At 38.7% G+C, this 16,174-nt stretch overlaps 1 protein-coding gene across 1 annotated transcript in view; it reads right to left on the bottom strand.

Annotated features, from left to right (window-relative positions):
* Positions 1 to 16,174, bottom strand: part of MAMDC2 (MAM domain containing 2) — a 64,541-nt gene that overhangs the window by 6,635 nt on the left and 41,732 nt on the right. Inside the window, exons 7-10 of the mRNA XM_042826735.1 lie at positions 15,218 to 15,311; positions 12,525 to 12,671; positions 11,349 to 11,614; positions 1,188 to 1,281 (exon numbers count right to left, since the gene is read on the bottom strand). Of these exons, the coding sequence (XP_042682669.1) occupies positions 1,188 to 1,281; positions 11,349 to 11,614; positions 12,525 to 12,671; positions 15,218 to 15,311 (601 nt within the window). The remainder of the gene's footprint in view (positions 1 to 1,187; positions 1,282 to 11,348; positions 11,615 to 12,524; positions 12,672 to 15,217; positions 15,312 to 16,174) is intronic.

Here is a 16,174-nt window from a genome sequence, read left to right as displayed (position 1 = left end):
CAACAGACTGCAGAGCTGCAACTACTGGAGTATTTTCAGGGTTACAGCCCCATTAGATGATGTAAAAGAAAGTATGCCAAGAATTCCACTGCTTGCCAGTATGATAATAAAGAAGTCTCTGCCCTCTGTTCTGCTACAACTTGAATTTGTGCTTCAGGAGCAGGCACCGTGAGCTGCCTTCCCTCTTGGCCAGAAGAGAGCATTCACACCTCACATACTGAGGGTGGTTTAGTACATTTTTGCTGCCACTGGTGACAAGTGCCAGCATGACTGTGCATCTAAATATCAGTTCTGCACCTTTGGTTCATTTACAACTTCCTTAGGATCTACAGAGCCACAGAATAGGCAAATGTTGGATATACTTTAGGAAAAAGTTATGTAGCTTTGTACGTGTGACTTGTCCCTCTTCAGCAATGGCACTAGCTGTTTGGATGCATGAATCCAATTAGAACAGGTCATAAAATAGTTATTACTACGTGGCAGTAAAAACGGCATGGTCAGTCTGTCTCATCACCATTTCAAAGGCATGGCTGTATTCCAGAAGTGAATGGGATTACAGATTGTGCCCGTCTCATCAGAACTGCTTCCAAATTAGGATACAATCGTTGCATTATCAAACCTTAAAAAGCCCCAGAAGAGGGAGTGTGAGTGAGTTCAGAGGGGTTACCCTGTGCATGTCAGAGGGTAAAGACTCACTCAGAAGCACTGAATTCCTCCCACTGCGGGTGGAGAGTTGGACTCCTCTTATCTGTGTTCATTACAGAGCTTCAGCTCAGATAAGAGCCTGTATCTTGGCCTCACACAACTGTATTTCTGGGCAAAAGGAACAATGTCGTGCTTTCAAATTTGTGCTTTTGTGTGCATTTCTGGTCTTCTAATGCAACTGAAAATTGCTTTCCTGTCTGCTTTTTATAAAAGGGTCTTGAAAGTGTGATCCCTCATATACAGCTGCACTGGAGTCAGTGAAGTTAATTAGGAGTTAACAAAATCTGGTCCTCACTCTATGTGTGATACTCCAAAAATTGGATTAATGCAATACCTACTGAAAAACACACAAACAACAATAAAAAAAACAGTGAAATGAAGCCAGTTGTAGGAAAGGCCTGGGAAATGATGGCATAATATATGCTATTATTAAAAAGGGGAGAAGGTAGCAGCTGTTGGATGACAAACACTCTTGGTCTTACCAACAGCCTGACAGCTTCCCAGGCTCAATGATATATCATCCAGTGCCACAAGTCCACAGTCCCAGAAGCTCTTACACCAACTCACAAAGACAACCTGCAATAATGAACAAAATTTCATGTATCTCCAACAAAAGCTGGCACTGTTTAATGTCTGAAAATTTAGCTTGCTTTTTTTCCAAATGCTCTAATGATTTAATACTGACGGTACAGAAAGGATGAATTAACTTTGATATGGCACACACCAGTAGTGCCTAAATGACTGACATATAAAATCCAGTGGATTTTAGATATTTTCATTAAGTAGAAAATCGTTTCCCATTTTTATAGTCAAATGATATATTTATGTATGTGATTGACATTTTACTAGAAAAGTGAGCATTTTTTAGAGCATGTCAAAGGATGACTCACTAAAGTTGTTTTTTTTATTTTCATGTCTCCAACATAACAGCATTAACAGCTTAAGGTCCTTAGCCATCCTGTACTTATAACCAGGAGGTGTTACCCATGGAAAGACAAATTTCAAAGAGTAATGCAGAGTGATGGCCAACAGGGATGGCCCAGACAAACTGCAAGCTAACAACACAAGGAAATGAGGTGAGACTACTGCACAAAATGGGATTCATCAGAAATGATAGAAGGCCACAGTATCATAAAGCAGAAGGCTGAAAATGCTACCATCACTCACAGTGTTTATCTGGGTTTTGTGAAGATTAAGAGTGGTATCCAAGTTGTTTTATTTGACTACACATTAATTCTGCCATGGAAAATACAAGTCACTCACAGGATGGCAATGTAAAATGCAGAGAAACCACTAGAACTGTAAGATTCCCAGCTGCCTTTCTCCCAGGGGTAACATAGAGCTGTTCAAATTACACAAGACACAATAAGGTTTATTTTGCGAAAATACTGCTAACAGTTTTCTTTGCCTAAATACTGCAAACCATCTGTCTGACCACGGAGGTTATGACCATAATTTGGGTGGAGTTTTTCAGACCAATTCCTTTGTGATGAGGTCTGTGTTAGTGACTGGCGACAGATGAATGTCCCTTCCAATATTTTCATATTCTGCAGCAACTGTAAACATCTCAGCTACCTTACCTGAGGTTGAATGATGATTGACAGTTTCATGCTGATGGAAAAAGACCGTACTTTATGCATTACCTGATATATCCTCTATTAGCAGGGTTGGTAAACACCTTCAACATAGTCATTAATACAGGATTTTTATAGACTGCTTTGTTTAGCCATGTTTATTTACCTACCTATTATAAAACAGCCTCTGATTTTTACATTCAATGCTACCAATCCCAGTAATGAGGATAATCTATTCTGCAAACTGTTGGAAGTATGGACTTATGTTCTGCCCCAGCACAATGTGCACAGCTGCTCTGTGTAGTGGCCTAGTAGTGGTCCCATGTGCTTCTCTGTAGATCTGCTCTCCTTGCCTTAAGGTTTAATATGGCAAAGATCATTACCCAATTTGTAACGTCACTCTCAAGAAACAGGCATAGTTTGTTAAAAAACATGGTAGCATCTTGTGGAATAAGGAATACAACAAATACTTATGTCAAGTGGACATCATTCACCAGACTGTTAATAAATGCATTCTGGTGAACACTGTATTAAACTAAAGACATATTATAGTCCTAAACCCAAGGATCTTCAGAAAACCACACATGAAAGGGTGAGATCAGTCCTCATTTGTGAAACATTTCCACACTGTGGAATCATGTTCTAAGTGATGTTTTCCTATTGACATCACTGGGAGCAGGATCAAGTTCTTTATTCTTAAATTGCAATAATTTGTTCCATACAAGGTATGTAATTACCCGTTGGATCCTGCAGAAAGAGCTCCATTTCTAAAGCATCACAACAATAACTTGCTCTGTCAAAGGCCTTTGAATGCATACCCTTTGTACAAGGCATCGTTTTGCTTCAGTGACATGCGTGAACTTGCTTGGTTTTGTCATCCACAGCATTAGCATTACCACACTGCCACCAGAAGACTTTATAATTGCACAGGGGTAGCAAGGATGAATGAGTGGGCATGCAGCATTTCCAATATCAGCAACAGCGTTACATACTAACATTGTTCTTTGTGCACTTGGCTGATTTTGTTATGTTCTCAGTTTAGTTTTAAGCAATGACGTAGAAAATATTTTTCTTCGCAGATCAGATCTGTTTAGTCTTCTTTTGTCCTAAATGTCTTTTTTCTTTTTTTAACTTTTTTTTTTTTTTCTTAAATGTCTGTTTTGGTGCATGTGAACTTTACGCCCCAAAGTTCCATGAATTCAGATTTCCCTCAGCCACTAACTTTCATCCCAAGTCATATTTCTGAATCTGACAGCACTAGCATCTTATGGTCCTTCACATCTGCTCAATTTATATTAGAATACTTCCTAGGTCAGTTATTCAAAAAATAATCTTTTACAAAGCTATCTCATATCTTGGAGAAGAGAATAAAGGATCTTTGTGCTCCGCACATGCTTCTTTTCATAAAAAATGACAACTGAACAATATACTAACTGTTTCAAAATGTAACAAATCTTTCTGGACTTGCATGCTATCTTGGAGGCTAAATTAAAAACATTATCAAATGCAGGCAGTTGTTGCCTGTGTTACTGAGAAAATAAAATACGTTTTTCTCTCATGCCTTTTTCTTGCTCCAGAAAGAAGACATAGCCAGGCTATTAGTTTCCTTCCAAATCCTTGCCTTGATTTCTGGAGGTTTATTTTGCAATGCTAAATCAACATTCCTGGCACCCTGGCACGCCTGGCACAATCAAAAGTATCAGTGATCAATTCTTACAATTTATCCTAGCCTATATGAATAAGGAGTAACACAAAATGAGAACAACTGGTAGAATTAACAAGTTTTCACTTCCTTTATGCCATGTTGTTAGGTTGTGCCTCAGACACAAAGTTAGGTGGAAATGATTTCCAGTCCTTACCTCTCTGCATCTCTACAAGTTGATGTGAGCTGAATGTATGCATATGAAATGAACCTTCTTTTGGAAGAGAAGAAGGAATAGGGCATGCAAAAAAAAGTACAAAAGGGAAAATTGGGGAATTTATAAAAAGAAGGTTGGAAGGAGCCAAGAAAAAGACACAAAGATAAATGACACTCCAGATCCCTTCTTTTTTATCCCAAGATAGCATAGCTGTTGCTCAATCAGAAAAGCAGATCAGCTGAAATACACATATTTTAAAAAAGATAAGCTGGGACAACTACCAAATCCAGTGTCTGAAAATCAACCCGAGCCTGTGCAGAAAATTAATTTACCCAATTTTATCCTGCTGAACATTCCCATGTTTAAACTACATACTGTTTATCTGTATACATACGAAACTCATTCTGTCATTTGGACACTTATTTAGATTCACTCAAAATCCAGGACATAAGCAATTATAATGATGTTCTTGTTGATTGAGTCTGTTTTTGAGAGGAGCAACTGTTGCAGCTTCCTTGAAGTAACACAAAACTCTGCATTATGAAATCCAAAAACGATGGGAGCATCCAAAACAAAAGTGTGACATGACACAAGAAGCAGTCAAGATGCTTTCACAAAACAGTGAGTTTTACTATCTCTTCAGTCATTTATAATACTGCACAGCTATATAAGCTGCAACCAATCCTGGCAGATGGAATCAGTGCATCATGGTGATTGCCCCACGGCTGATTCATACAAATGTTATCAATGTAGCCCAAATTTTTTTTTTACTAGTTTGATTAAACTAGATTTTAAATGGCTTGCTTCTATTTGGCTTAAACAGAAACAGATCTGTTATCAGTAGTGGAAATATGCTACTAAGCCAAAGTTAGATTATCTGCGACCTCCTGCATCATTTTAAATGAACTGAGTTTAAATGGCACTTACCATGCTAGTTCAGTTTCTTGCTGTGAAAATAGTATTTATCATTTCTCCAGTGGGAAAAATAATGTATTGTGAAAATATCTACATACATAATAGAATAATATTGGTAATAAGCTTGACATTTGAACCAGTGTTTTTTAAAACCCTTCCTGTTCAAAGGAAATGGTTTGCAGGAATAAACCAGTCAAAGAGCCACATATATCTGACAGAATAGGCTTAGGCCACACAGTGTTAATGCTACATCTATTTCATGTCTTGCAGAGACTAGACTAACCCTAACCCTGCAAACAGTGTATGTGAGACACTGATATCCTCCACCATCCCCCAGACTCATCCTAGATCTCCAGTAATCTCTTATTATGGCTCTATTTTCTTTTCAACCAACTTGGTTCTTCGACTCTTTTTTTTCCCAGAGAGAAAGAAAGGTTCACACCTTCAGACTTAAGTATGATACTGACGGTGTGGCATGGTAATATTACGGTACTAGTTACCCAGAACAAAAACTGAGCAAAAAAAGGGAAATGTAGGTTAACTATTGCAGACAGCAAATGATGTTAAAATCTATTCCAATGCATCTCCTTGTTTAGCTTCTGTGAAATACTTTCTAATACTTTCTAAACTGAGTAAGTTTTAGATTGTTTTTCCCATGTGTCATTTCCATTACTATTTATCAAACACTTCAGACAGTGGGGTACACATTTTGGAAGCACTTTACAGACCTTAACATCAGCTCAAAAGGGCCTTTCTACTGACTGCTCCTCAGTAAGTATCTTGTTTCAGGCATGAGAGAATGTATGACAGGCAGGGCAAAACACAAAATGCAGCCAACTCCAATCTGTTGAAACTGTCCATTTTAATATGGAAGTATGCATCAAGAGTTGTATTACAACAGCACTTGAAGAAACCACCTTTATTTGGCACAAGTGACAGATTTTCAGAGGAGGAAGTGAACACTAAGATATCAGCCCTCTTCTATCTTATACGTAAGCAGAAAACTGTGTCCTTCATACTGGTGAGCTAGCCATAGCAATTAGGAGTAAATCGCATTCTGCACTAGTGATTTACCCATGACTTTGATGGACAATTAGAAGACACAGATTTATTAGCAGGAAAGAGAAATCTAAGAATTAATTAATTTCATCAATACAGATTAAAAATACTACTCGTTTCATGAGCATTTCCACAGGTAAAAAGAGAGAAAAGGTGCAAAGACCCTCTTAGCACAGCACAGGAAGGCAGAGTGGAGTGATACCGGATATTTAGGAAAAACAGCACAAGAAGCAAATCAACCATAAGGATATTTGTACATTCCTATAATATGTTCTAAAGCATTTGCTTTAGAATTGGAGGTCATACTTGTACTGGTCTCTGCAAAGTCTCTTTTCCATGAATTTGCCCAATTCCTTTTAAAATGTGTTCTTAGCCTTCAAAGTGTTCTGTGGTGAAGGATTTCAATGCCTAATGATTCCCTAAAAGACCTTCCTTTCACTTGTTTTAAAACAAATAACTATTGAAGTGCAAAACTCATTCATATGATTCACATTCTCATAACTGCAACTAAAATTGGTTATGGATGACAGGTGAAAATGAACAGGTGAACTCAAGGAAAGAGAAGAAGAAAAGCAGACTGAAAGAATAAAAGCCCAAGAAATGCTGCCACATCTAGCTTTGGGCAAATAGAGAAGACTATTATGATGCCAACTATCTTCTCAAGGATTCATTATTCATTTTTTAACTCTTTGAAACTCTACAGCAGTGTGTCAAAACTATAAAAACTTGCATGAATGTATAAGCAACATGAGATGTTCACTTTATAAAGCCAGAGCACCAGAAAGGTTAATCAAATCTAGTAGAAATGACCAGAACTAATGTGAGTAGATCAACCTGCAGTCAAAATTTCATTTTACTACAGACTTCTAGACTTTCTTCATAGTTGCTTAAGAGGGAGATCTTTTTATGGCTGCATATGAACATGTCCAAGATGAAAATGCTATTCATACTCCACGGTGCATGCAAATATCTCCATGCTGTGCATGGCTCATGTGAGTTTGTCTTTCCATTAGCAATGACCTTTCCCTGCCACGTATTAACCTGGAAAATCAGTTTCAGTTCATTTAATCAGATCAAAAGATTCTACAAATTTCAGAGTCAGATTGTTATGCTGTCTTAATGATATTAATATGGCAAGGTATGGCAAGTTTCATTTATTTTAACAACTGTTAGGAAGATTTTCTGTCTGACATTTATTTTCTGGGTATTATAGAGTACAAAAACACTTTTTATGCAAAGGATCACGGGTGTGTAAACCAACTCAAACACAGAGCATCTCAGATACAAACAAATCGGGATTTTAAATGTCTTGCCTTCCCACCAGTTTAATATAACATATGTATTTGCAGTATGTTTGTATATACGTATGCACATATATAATGTATGTACAAACATTTATTACTTGCTCAGTTGGATCATACCCACATAACTTTTTCAACACGGTATTTTGAAAGCGTAATACAAGTCTGTTGGCCAGCATCAAGCTTCCTGCTCACAGAATTCAAGCCAACAATCTGTGCCAGACTGCAGTTAGCTAATTCCAAAAGAACTTGCAAAAAAACATTACATAAACCAGAAGATGAAAATCTGAGCCGTTTTACTGGCCTGATGAAAAAAAAAAAAAAGAAAAGCCCACACATAATTAAAGCATATCAGATTGATTTCAAAGTTTTGCTTTCAAAGCCTTCCCTTCATATTGGGAAGAAAGATGAAGGGCATACATGTTCAAGTATTTTCTGGCCTTACAACCATCAGGACTCTTTGGCCAATGCAACATAACTGCTACCTCACTGACCTCGCTAGCCATTAAGGAGCAGCCAGGAGACTGTTCCCTGTATCCATGGTCCCTGAGCCAATCTACAAGTTGCACCCAGTAACCAAGCATTTGACCAGCTAAACTACTGTGCATGCCTACACCTTCTTAAGCCTAGACTTGATGCACCTCAAAAAACAATGTGCTAGCCCCATCAACCACTACATCTCCCAGAGAAAAGGTGGTAGCTCCATCTTATGTTTAATCCCACTTCACCCCACTGAAAGATTTTCCCTTGTTATTAACAATCCCAAGATGCAATGATTTCAGCTCAGATTTTCCATTCTGGGTGCTTGCTTAAGGCTTGTTTTGGAAGATTCAATCCAAAACACTTCCATCATTTCCAAGAATAAGGCTAGGAAAAAAGGCATTATTTTGCCCCTATTTCAAAAATTCTTTGGCTTGGGTACTACCAGACACTGGAGAAGGAGAACGAAAAGTGTAAGGGTTTAGTCTTTGTGCCAGAATTCTGTTTTCTTTCAATTCGTTACTTTAGATTAAAAAAAAAACAAAACACTATAATTTATAAGAATTTGCATAGGCAGGGCAAAGAGATAGGACATGGTCAGGATTTGAGGCTAAGACATGGAACAGGCTGAGGACCCAGACAAGATGGAAAATGTGAGTGGGGGTTGCCACCCCCCAGACAGGACTGAAAACACAAAGATTTATCTGTAATACACGAAAGAACATGAGTGAAGGTTGGAGGAAACAGGACAAGTGACATTCACTGAGCAGATATGAGTCTCATGTGTGACATTTCACTCTCCAGAGCCAGAAGTCAGGCAAAATGTGCTCTGATGCACCTCTGACACAGGCCTACAATGAGGATGGCAAGTGACTATCCCCTGTCAGCTATTTCTTTAGGTCCTCATTATACACACATCAGGTTCGTTTTCTGGGCTGTGTGGACATGCTGCTGACTCACATCCAGTTTGCCATCCACCAGTACCCCCAAGCTCTTTTTGTCAGGGCTGTGCTCTTATCCTTTTGCTCCCCATCTTGTACTGTACTGTGTACTTGTACTGTACACAACCAACTTTGCAAGACCTTGCATGTGGCTTTGTGAATCTCATGAGGTTCACCGAGGCCCAATCCTTGATCCTGCCTAGGTCTGTCTGAATGGCATCCTATCCCTCAGGCATGTCGACCGTACGATGACAGCTTGGTGTCATCTGCAAGCCTGATGAGGATGCACTCGATTCCACTGTCAATGTCACTGATGGAAATATTAAAATGCATTAGCCCCTGTACTGATCCCTAGAGACACTACTCGTCACTGATCTCCATCCAGACTGAGCCACTACTCTCTGGGTACAATTATGCAGCCTGTTCCTTGTCCATCAAACAAACCACCCACCAAATCCATATCTTCATATCTTTCCAATTTGGAGAAAAGGATATTACGGGTGACTGTGTCAAAGGCTTTACTGAAATCCAAATCAATTACATCAGTGGCTTTTCCCTTGTTTACTGATGCAGTTATGCCATCATAAACAGCCACAAAGTTGGTCACGCAGCACTTGCCCTTGGTGAAGCCATGCTGATCGTCCCGTATCACCGCCCCGTATCATATGCTTAGCACAGCTTCTGGGACAATCTGTTCAATGATCTTCCCCAGTAAGATAACAGCCTTCAGACTAAGCTAAGGTTTCATGCTCCAAAATACATAGTTACTTTACTATATTTACTAAGAGGTATCCAAATTACGAAATGCTGGAAACTAGAGTTTTCTAAAGCTCTAAAGCTCTAATATCTATATCTATATATATCTATATCTATATATCTATATCTATGCAATATCTAAAGAACTAAACTTTAACAGAAACATTTTGCAGCTTGTTTCTGTAGTAAAGAAGGCTTTCTCATCACAAGACCTGAAGAACCTGCTGCAGGTTTTTGAGAATTGCTGGAGGCCAAAGTACTCTGCTGCTGCAGAGTATGGTGTTTCTTCTCTTCTGCAAACCTTTGGTCTCAGAAGCAGAGCAGATATTCCTCTGACTTCATTCTTCTCTCCTCTACTGCTCTTCCCATCTATTACTGCCCACAGGCAGACTAGTAGCTACAGACACAAAAGCTGCAATTCAAAGAAATTTTTAAAAGCTTTCCATCCCAGGCAAGCTTCTTCTCAAGTGTTTTAGATACTTTTATTTCTAGGAAAACATAAAAATAGTTCTTCATAAATCCACATTGGAAAAGATTTTCCCTGTAGATGTCATGTGCTAGAAAAACCTGCCACCTCCAAGGCTATAAACCATGTGTTAACAGTCATGTTCAGCTGTCATCGCTACTCATACTCATTCATTGTGCTACACTGTTCAAGCTACTGAAACTTTTTAGAAGCAATTAAAAAAAAAAACCAGAATCAGCAAATAGCAAAAACATGGTATACGCTTGCCTTTTTAACCATTATCTTCTCATGGTTTTACTTTTTGTTTTCAAGAAAAAAGAGGAGAGAAAGAAATACATTTTTCTGCAAATATTTTAGGATGACACTGTAAGAGACTTCTACTACTAAGTTTTTGGGCCATAACAATACTCTGAAATTGTTTCTTTCTATAGAGATTGAAAGGGCATTAGAAATTCTGTTGTATGTGTAAAAATATAAAAAATTTTAAAAAACATGTATTTTTAATTTAACAGATAGCTAAAGGAAAGTACCCAACAATTATTATTAAATTGTAATAACCATTACAATTAAACTTTCAGTGTAAATTTCCTCTCTAACACACTGAAGCAACTTTGCTCTCAAACTTTCTTTGTACAGTGCATTTATTTTCAGGCAGAACTTTCATTTTTTCCAAAAAAAAGTTACACTAAATAATTTTCTCGTGTCAAAAATTATAGTGGGGGAAATGCTTAAGATATTTAAGACATGGGGGTTGGACTTGATGATCCCTGGAGGTCCCTTCCAACCCCTACAATTCTGTGATTCTGTGATACTGATAATTCAGAAATACTTGTGTTTCAAGAGTTACTAGCAAAAACTTTCATTTTTATGTGTCATAGCATTATCCCATCTTGAAAAAAAAACTGGACTTATCTTTGTAATCTCAGGTGGTGATCCATCTGGTTCTCCTCAGGAGACTCAAATATAATGAAAAACCATTACAGGAATCAGAATAACTGCAGAAATAGCTGCATCCAGTCAGCTGTTATCCCAGTACCTCAGTGAATACCATGACTGCCCTTCAGGACATAAAGTGCACTGCTCTGCTCCTGCTACAGAGCCCCTTCACTGGGGCTAATGGAAGCGTGTCTACAAAGAAGAACACTCCTCCACCACACTGCCCAGGGAAATTTATTTCATGTTGCAGGGGTACCTCACTCATGTTTACTCCTCGGATAAAAAAGTTCTCTGAAAGGAAAAGGCAAGGAAAACCTCCATCTACAACACTGCAGTTATGAAGAGCTGGCTCTTACCTTGCAAGGCATCGGTTTTTTGAAGGAGATTTCAGCTTGAGTCCAAACACCCCTTGGGGAATCCAAGACAGACCAGATTTTCTCTTGAACCACATGATTCTCCTCAAAAATATAAACAGCGAGGGTGCCACTCATTTTGAAAAAGCCATACAAAGCGTAATAAAAACGCAGACAAAACTGCAAGTTTCCTGGCAGGGTTGGGCCATACAGACGTCCAATGTACCCAGGCTGTGATGTAAACTTTGTGTTTGCCAGCAAGTAATAACCTGCAAGACAGTGCAACTAATGAGTATTTCTAATAAACGATTAGCATAGCTTGTTTGCTGTTAAAGCCGTTTCAGTTATTGCAACAGACTTTAGTGGTAGAAAGTTTCTACTGGCAGGAAAAAGACAGTGAAAGGAAATAAGATATTTTTTTTTCTAAAAACAAACTTGCTATTTCAAACTACACTGGTACATGAGTAAGGTACTAGAAATACGCACTCTTCAAATATACATGGAAATATTCTCTTGCTGGAAAGCCAGCTATTTCAAAGATTCTGCTCTGAGACCAAAGAATAAAGGATGGGACACAGTGCATGTTATGAAACAGGTGAGCTTTATCCTACAGATAATAAGGACAAACACTCTATATACGGAGATGTAAGAAGAGCACTACATCAAGTGCAGAAGACATTTTCAGAACTTACTGGCAGGCTTTTCACTATGCGGCTTTACAGCATAGAGTTTCACATTGAAGACCCTTGAAGACTCCAACTGTCCTTTGCCTGGAAGAGCTAAGAGCCCAGCTCTCCTCTACGTTAAAATCAGTGCGTTACGCTACTATCATATTTGCCTGCACGTTTTTGTGGACTCATAGTGTCTATGTCATTTAGTGACTATGACTAGAAAGTCAGTGGACTTTTGTGGACTGAGATCAGAGCAGCTCAGTGATGTTACTCTGATTTATGGCCCACATGATTTTTTGACCAGTGACATTGCCACTCTGCAAGCAGGGTCAGGCACAGCCAGAGTCCCCGATAGAGTGCAATGGCAAGCAATTACAGCAAGGCAAATTAACAAGTGTGCCAATGATGTTGCCAATGATGTGAAAATTTAAACAATGCATTAACATTAACAAACAACATTAACAAACAACATTAGCAAACATCCAGTTTGACTCTTGTTCAGATTTACCAAACCCAGTAGTGTGATCTCCCGCTCTATACACGTTGCGCTTCACTTTCACTCTGCTCCATCCTGGGACATCCTTGTGATCCTGGTAAAAATTACACAGATCTTCCTCAAAATTGCAGCCTGCATCAGCAGGGTTGAAGATAATTCCTAAAAAACAAATGCATATGTTCTCTTAAGAAGAGCACGGTACAAGCATAAGTACTCAAAGCAGAAGTATGCCCTAGTATACCATTTCATCTTTCTCTGCATTACAGAAGACAAGAATACATAAAGTTGTTACATGCATAGGATGAAAAATCACACTGACCTCAAGGTATCTATTTTCTATCACAAGTGCATGATATTTACTTATATTTTTGCTGGAGGAAGTAAAGAAAAACCTCCCTGACAGTCCCTATGAAATAGAAATACATTACAGACATAAAAAGAAAAGCTCTCCTTCAGACATAATGCACAAAGACATTCAAACATCTGTTTTCATCCCGCTCCCTTATTCAAAAGATATTTGGAGGAATGATTGTGAGTGTGTGCATACATGTGCATAGCTGTCAGATTTTCATTTTGGTTCCCGAGGGGATAACTTTCCAAAACAAACATTTAGAATTTTCTTGAACAGCGGCTCTCTAAAATCCATTTTGTAGTAATGCATATTGTGCATGTATATACATGCTTTGAGTATGTAAGTCAAATAGGTTTTGGGTTGCGTACCACCTCATGGCCATTGACCTCTGTCATTTTAGCTCTACAGCAAAGAATGCTGCACTGTTTTTTATTAAAAAGACCTGAGGATAGCTCTGTGTTGATCTGCAGTCAAATGGTACTTTTAAGTAAAAATTCTCTACCTCTGTAATGTCCCTTCAGCTGATTGTTGCAGCTGATGAGTGAAGGAGGGGACAAAGCCAAAGTGACCATGCAACTTCCAGCTAGCTCAGCAGTCTGGACCCTGTGAGCACCACTTTATAGCTGCATGCACGACCCCCCTGCGTGGAGGCTAAGCAGGATTCCTAGGCAGTGGCAAGGACACAGATGACCAGCTTCAGGACAAGCAAAATTTTGAGATGCCTCCAGTTCTTCATTCTCAGATAAGCCAGAACTATGTGCTAACTATGTATTTTTCTCTGCATTATTTACAGAGAAATAAGTAGCAGCGATGCCTCTGCATTCATCATCTGAGAAAGTGCACAGTGGGAGTCACTACCTGGCTCATGAAACATGAGCACTTACCTTTAGATTCAACTTTTATTGAATGTGTATACTGCTCTAGTACCTTTCCCTCCCTTGGACTACCATCAAGACCTGCACTGACCAAACTTTGGAAAGTTTAAAAAAAAAAAGCTGTAGTAAGCAGCCCTGTGATTTAGTACAAGGAGAATGAAGATTTTTTGCTTTTTAACATCTCCACTTAAAGTAATTTGAAACTGGAAGTAAATTAGAAGGATTACCCAGCACCTGAATGTATTTCAGCAAACAACTAATTTCTCATTAATTTCTGAAGTAGGAAAAACAAAAAACACCCCACAAACTAAGAACAAATACAAATCAGAGCTGGTAAGCAAAGCTCTTAGCTGAGCCATCATACTCGTAAGTTAGAGTGGATCTACACTTGGACTATTACACCACAACAAAATCAGGGTTCAGCAGAAAATACTATGTAACATTCCATGGCTCACTGCACATTAGCTGTCTTTAAAATGGAAAACACAGACCAGCACACAGATCCAATCCATGGCATACTGCAACCCTAAGTCAGGATTTTTGTTGCAAAACAAAAATAGAAGAGGCATATCGTAGACAGTGGAACAGCTAGACTTACTGTGCCAAGAGTGGAGGATTTATAATATATATTATAATATATAATAATATATAACTCCGTAATATGTCATAATATGCCTCCTATTGATATTTACACAGTGCAGGTAAAGCTTGAACAGACCCCAAGTGATAAAAAAGCATGAAAGTCTCTTTTCCCCCAATCACTCCAAAACACTAGCCAAAAATTCATGCCTGTGACCAAAAAGGATGGATGGGCTCAGGGGAAAACCACTAATTTATTTCTGACAATTGCTTAGCAGTAGCAGTGAAAAACAAGAACAGAGTGAATTAAGAGGCTGCACTCACAAATGACAAAGTCCTTGGTCCCATATACCCAAATTGCAGAGGTCGTGAGGACTTAGCTGACTTCTGCTGCTGTGAAAATCTAATAAAATCCTGACAGATGTTCCACTCTTTGTGGGAAATAATACCTTTTGGAACAGTATAGACAGGAAGATATAGCTCCTGCTTTGGCTTTGAAGAACACTTCAGGGCATGTGGATGGAGGAAGATATTCCCTGCATCAGCGAAAGTGAAAATCCAAGGACTTTTGCCTCCTTATACTGAAACATCTGGGGAAAACTCAGGACATCCCCCAGCATTCAGTCCAACACACCAGTTGCAGAACCCGGAGGTATTGTTACCTCGGGAGGGAAAGCAGCAAGGATTGGTTTCCAGATAGTTCATCAAGAGAATAACATTCTCTTTATCTCTGTTACAGATGCTGTCTTGTCAGTAGGGAAAGAGAAGCCCAACGGGCACTGGCCACGTAAGTAAGCAGCATCTGCACAACACTACCAAATACTGGAAGTACTGACACAAGCAGTTCAAGGAAGCAAAGCAAGGAAGAAAAGATGTCAGACAGCAAGAAGAACTCTTACCTGTCTGATTGCTGCAGTAAACTGGAGAGAAAGAAATGTCATCGAGGGCAACATAACCTCCCTTGGCACTATTGAAAGCAACTTCAAATACTACCTGAAAATAATAATCCTTTGTTATATCTACACAATAATGATTTTGGTACACATTCTCATTTTGCAGAATTCTGACGGACTCTCCCACGCAGGCTCTGCAGCACTTCAGGCAGTACTGCAGGTTTGGGGACAAACTGAATTACATCACTTATTTATGGTATAAATTCAATTCTGACCCACGTAAAAGATCTTTGCCCATCCAAAGTCAAGGGAAAATCAAAGGATAACAGAACTCTTCTGCTGCCTGATGAAACATCAATTATAAACATACACTAATGAAATGATACCACAGCAAGCCAGTATTCATCCTTTATTGACTGACAAAGATCAAGAGCTAAAACCAAACCGCATGGATTACTTTGCACCAATTGTTACTGCGTTCACTCATCTCTAAACATCCTCAGACACTAAAGTTTTCCTTTTAAAAAATCAGTTAAGAACTAGAAAAGCTATCACTTGTTTTGCTTACCACAAAATCAAAGACTGCGGATATTCTCCATTCCCAAGGGACATCATTTCCTCAAGTAAGTGGAGGACAGTCCATAACTATTGAGGAAGTGTGTTAAAATTTATCTTAAGTATCAAAGCACCAACTTACAGGAAAACTCTGAGAAAAGCCTGAATCACAAGACAGCCCCAGGGACAAAACGAGGATATAAGGACAAATGCTTCCAGAGTGAGATAGCACTGTCTGTGATGTTTTGCCCACAGATGGAAACAAACTAGGAGAGCTGTGTAAGAAACCAGAAAGATTTCCTCTAGCCAGAAGAAAAAAAAACAAAACTTTCCTTGTAAAATAACTGGGAAAAAAAAAAAAATCTAAAAAATTATCCTTAAAGTAATGACTATGCTGGATTACATAAA

The sequence above is a fragment of the Centrocercus urophasianus genome, unplaced genomic scaffold (genome assembly GCF_019232065.1).
Source record: "Centrocercus urophasianus isolate 14NV4802_14NV808 unplaced genomic scaffold, USGS_Curo_1.0 seq_27, whole genome shotgun sequence".
Lineage (NCBI taxonomy): Eukaryota > Metazoa > Chordata > Aves > Galliformes > Phasianidae > Centrocercus > Centrocercus urophasianus.
This window is presented reverse-complemented; position numbering and strand designations above follow the sequence as displayed.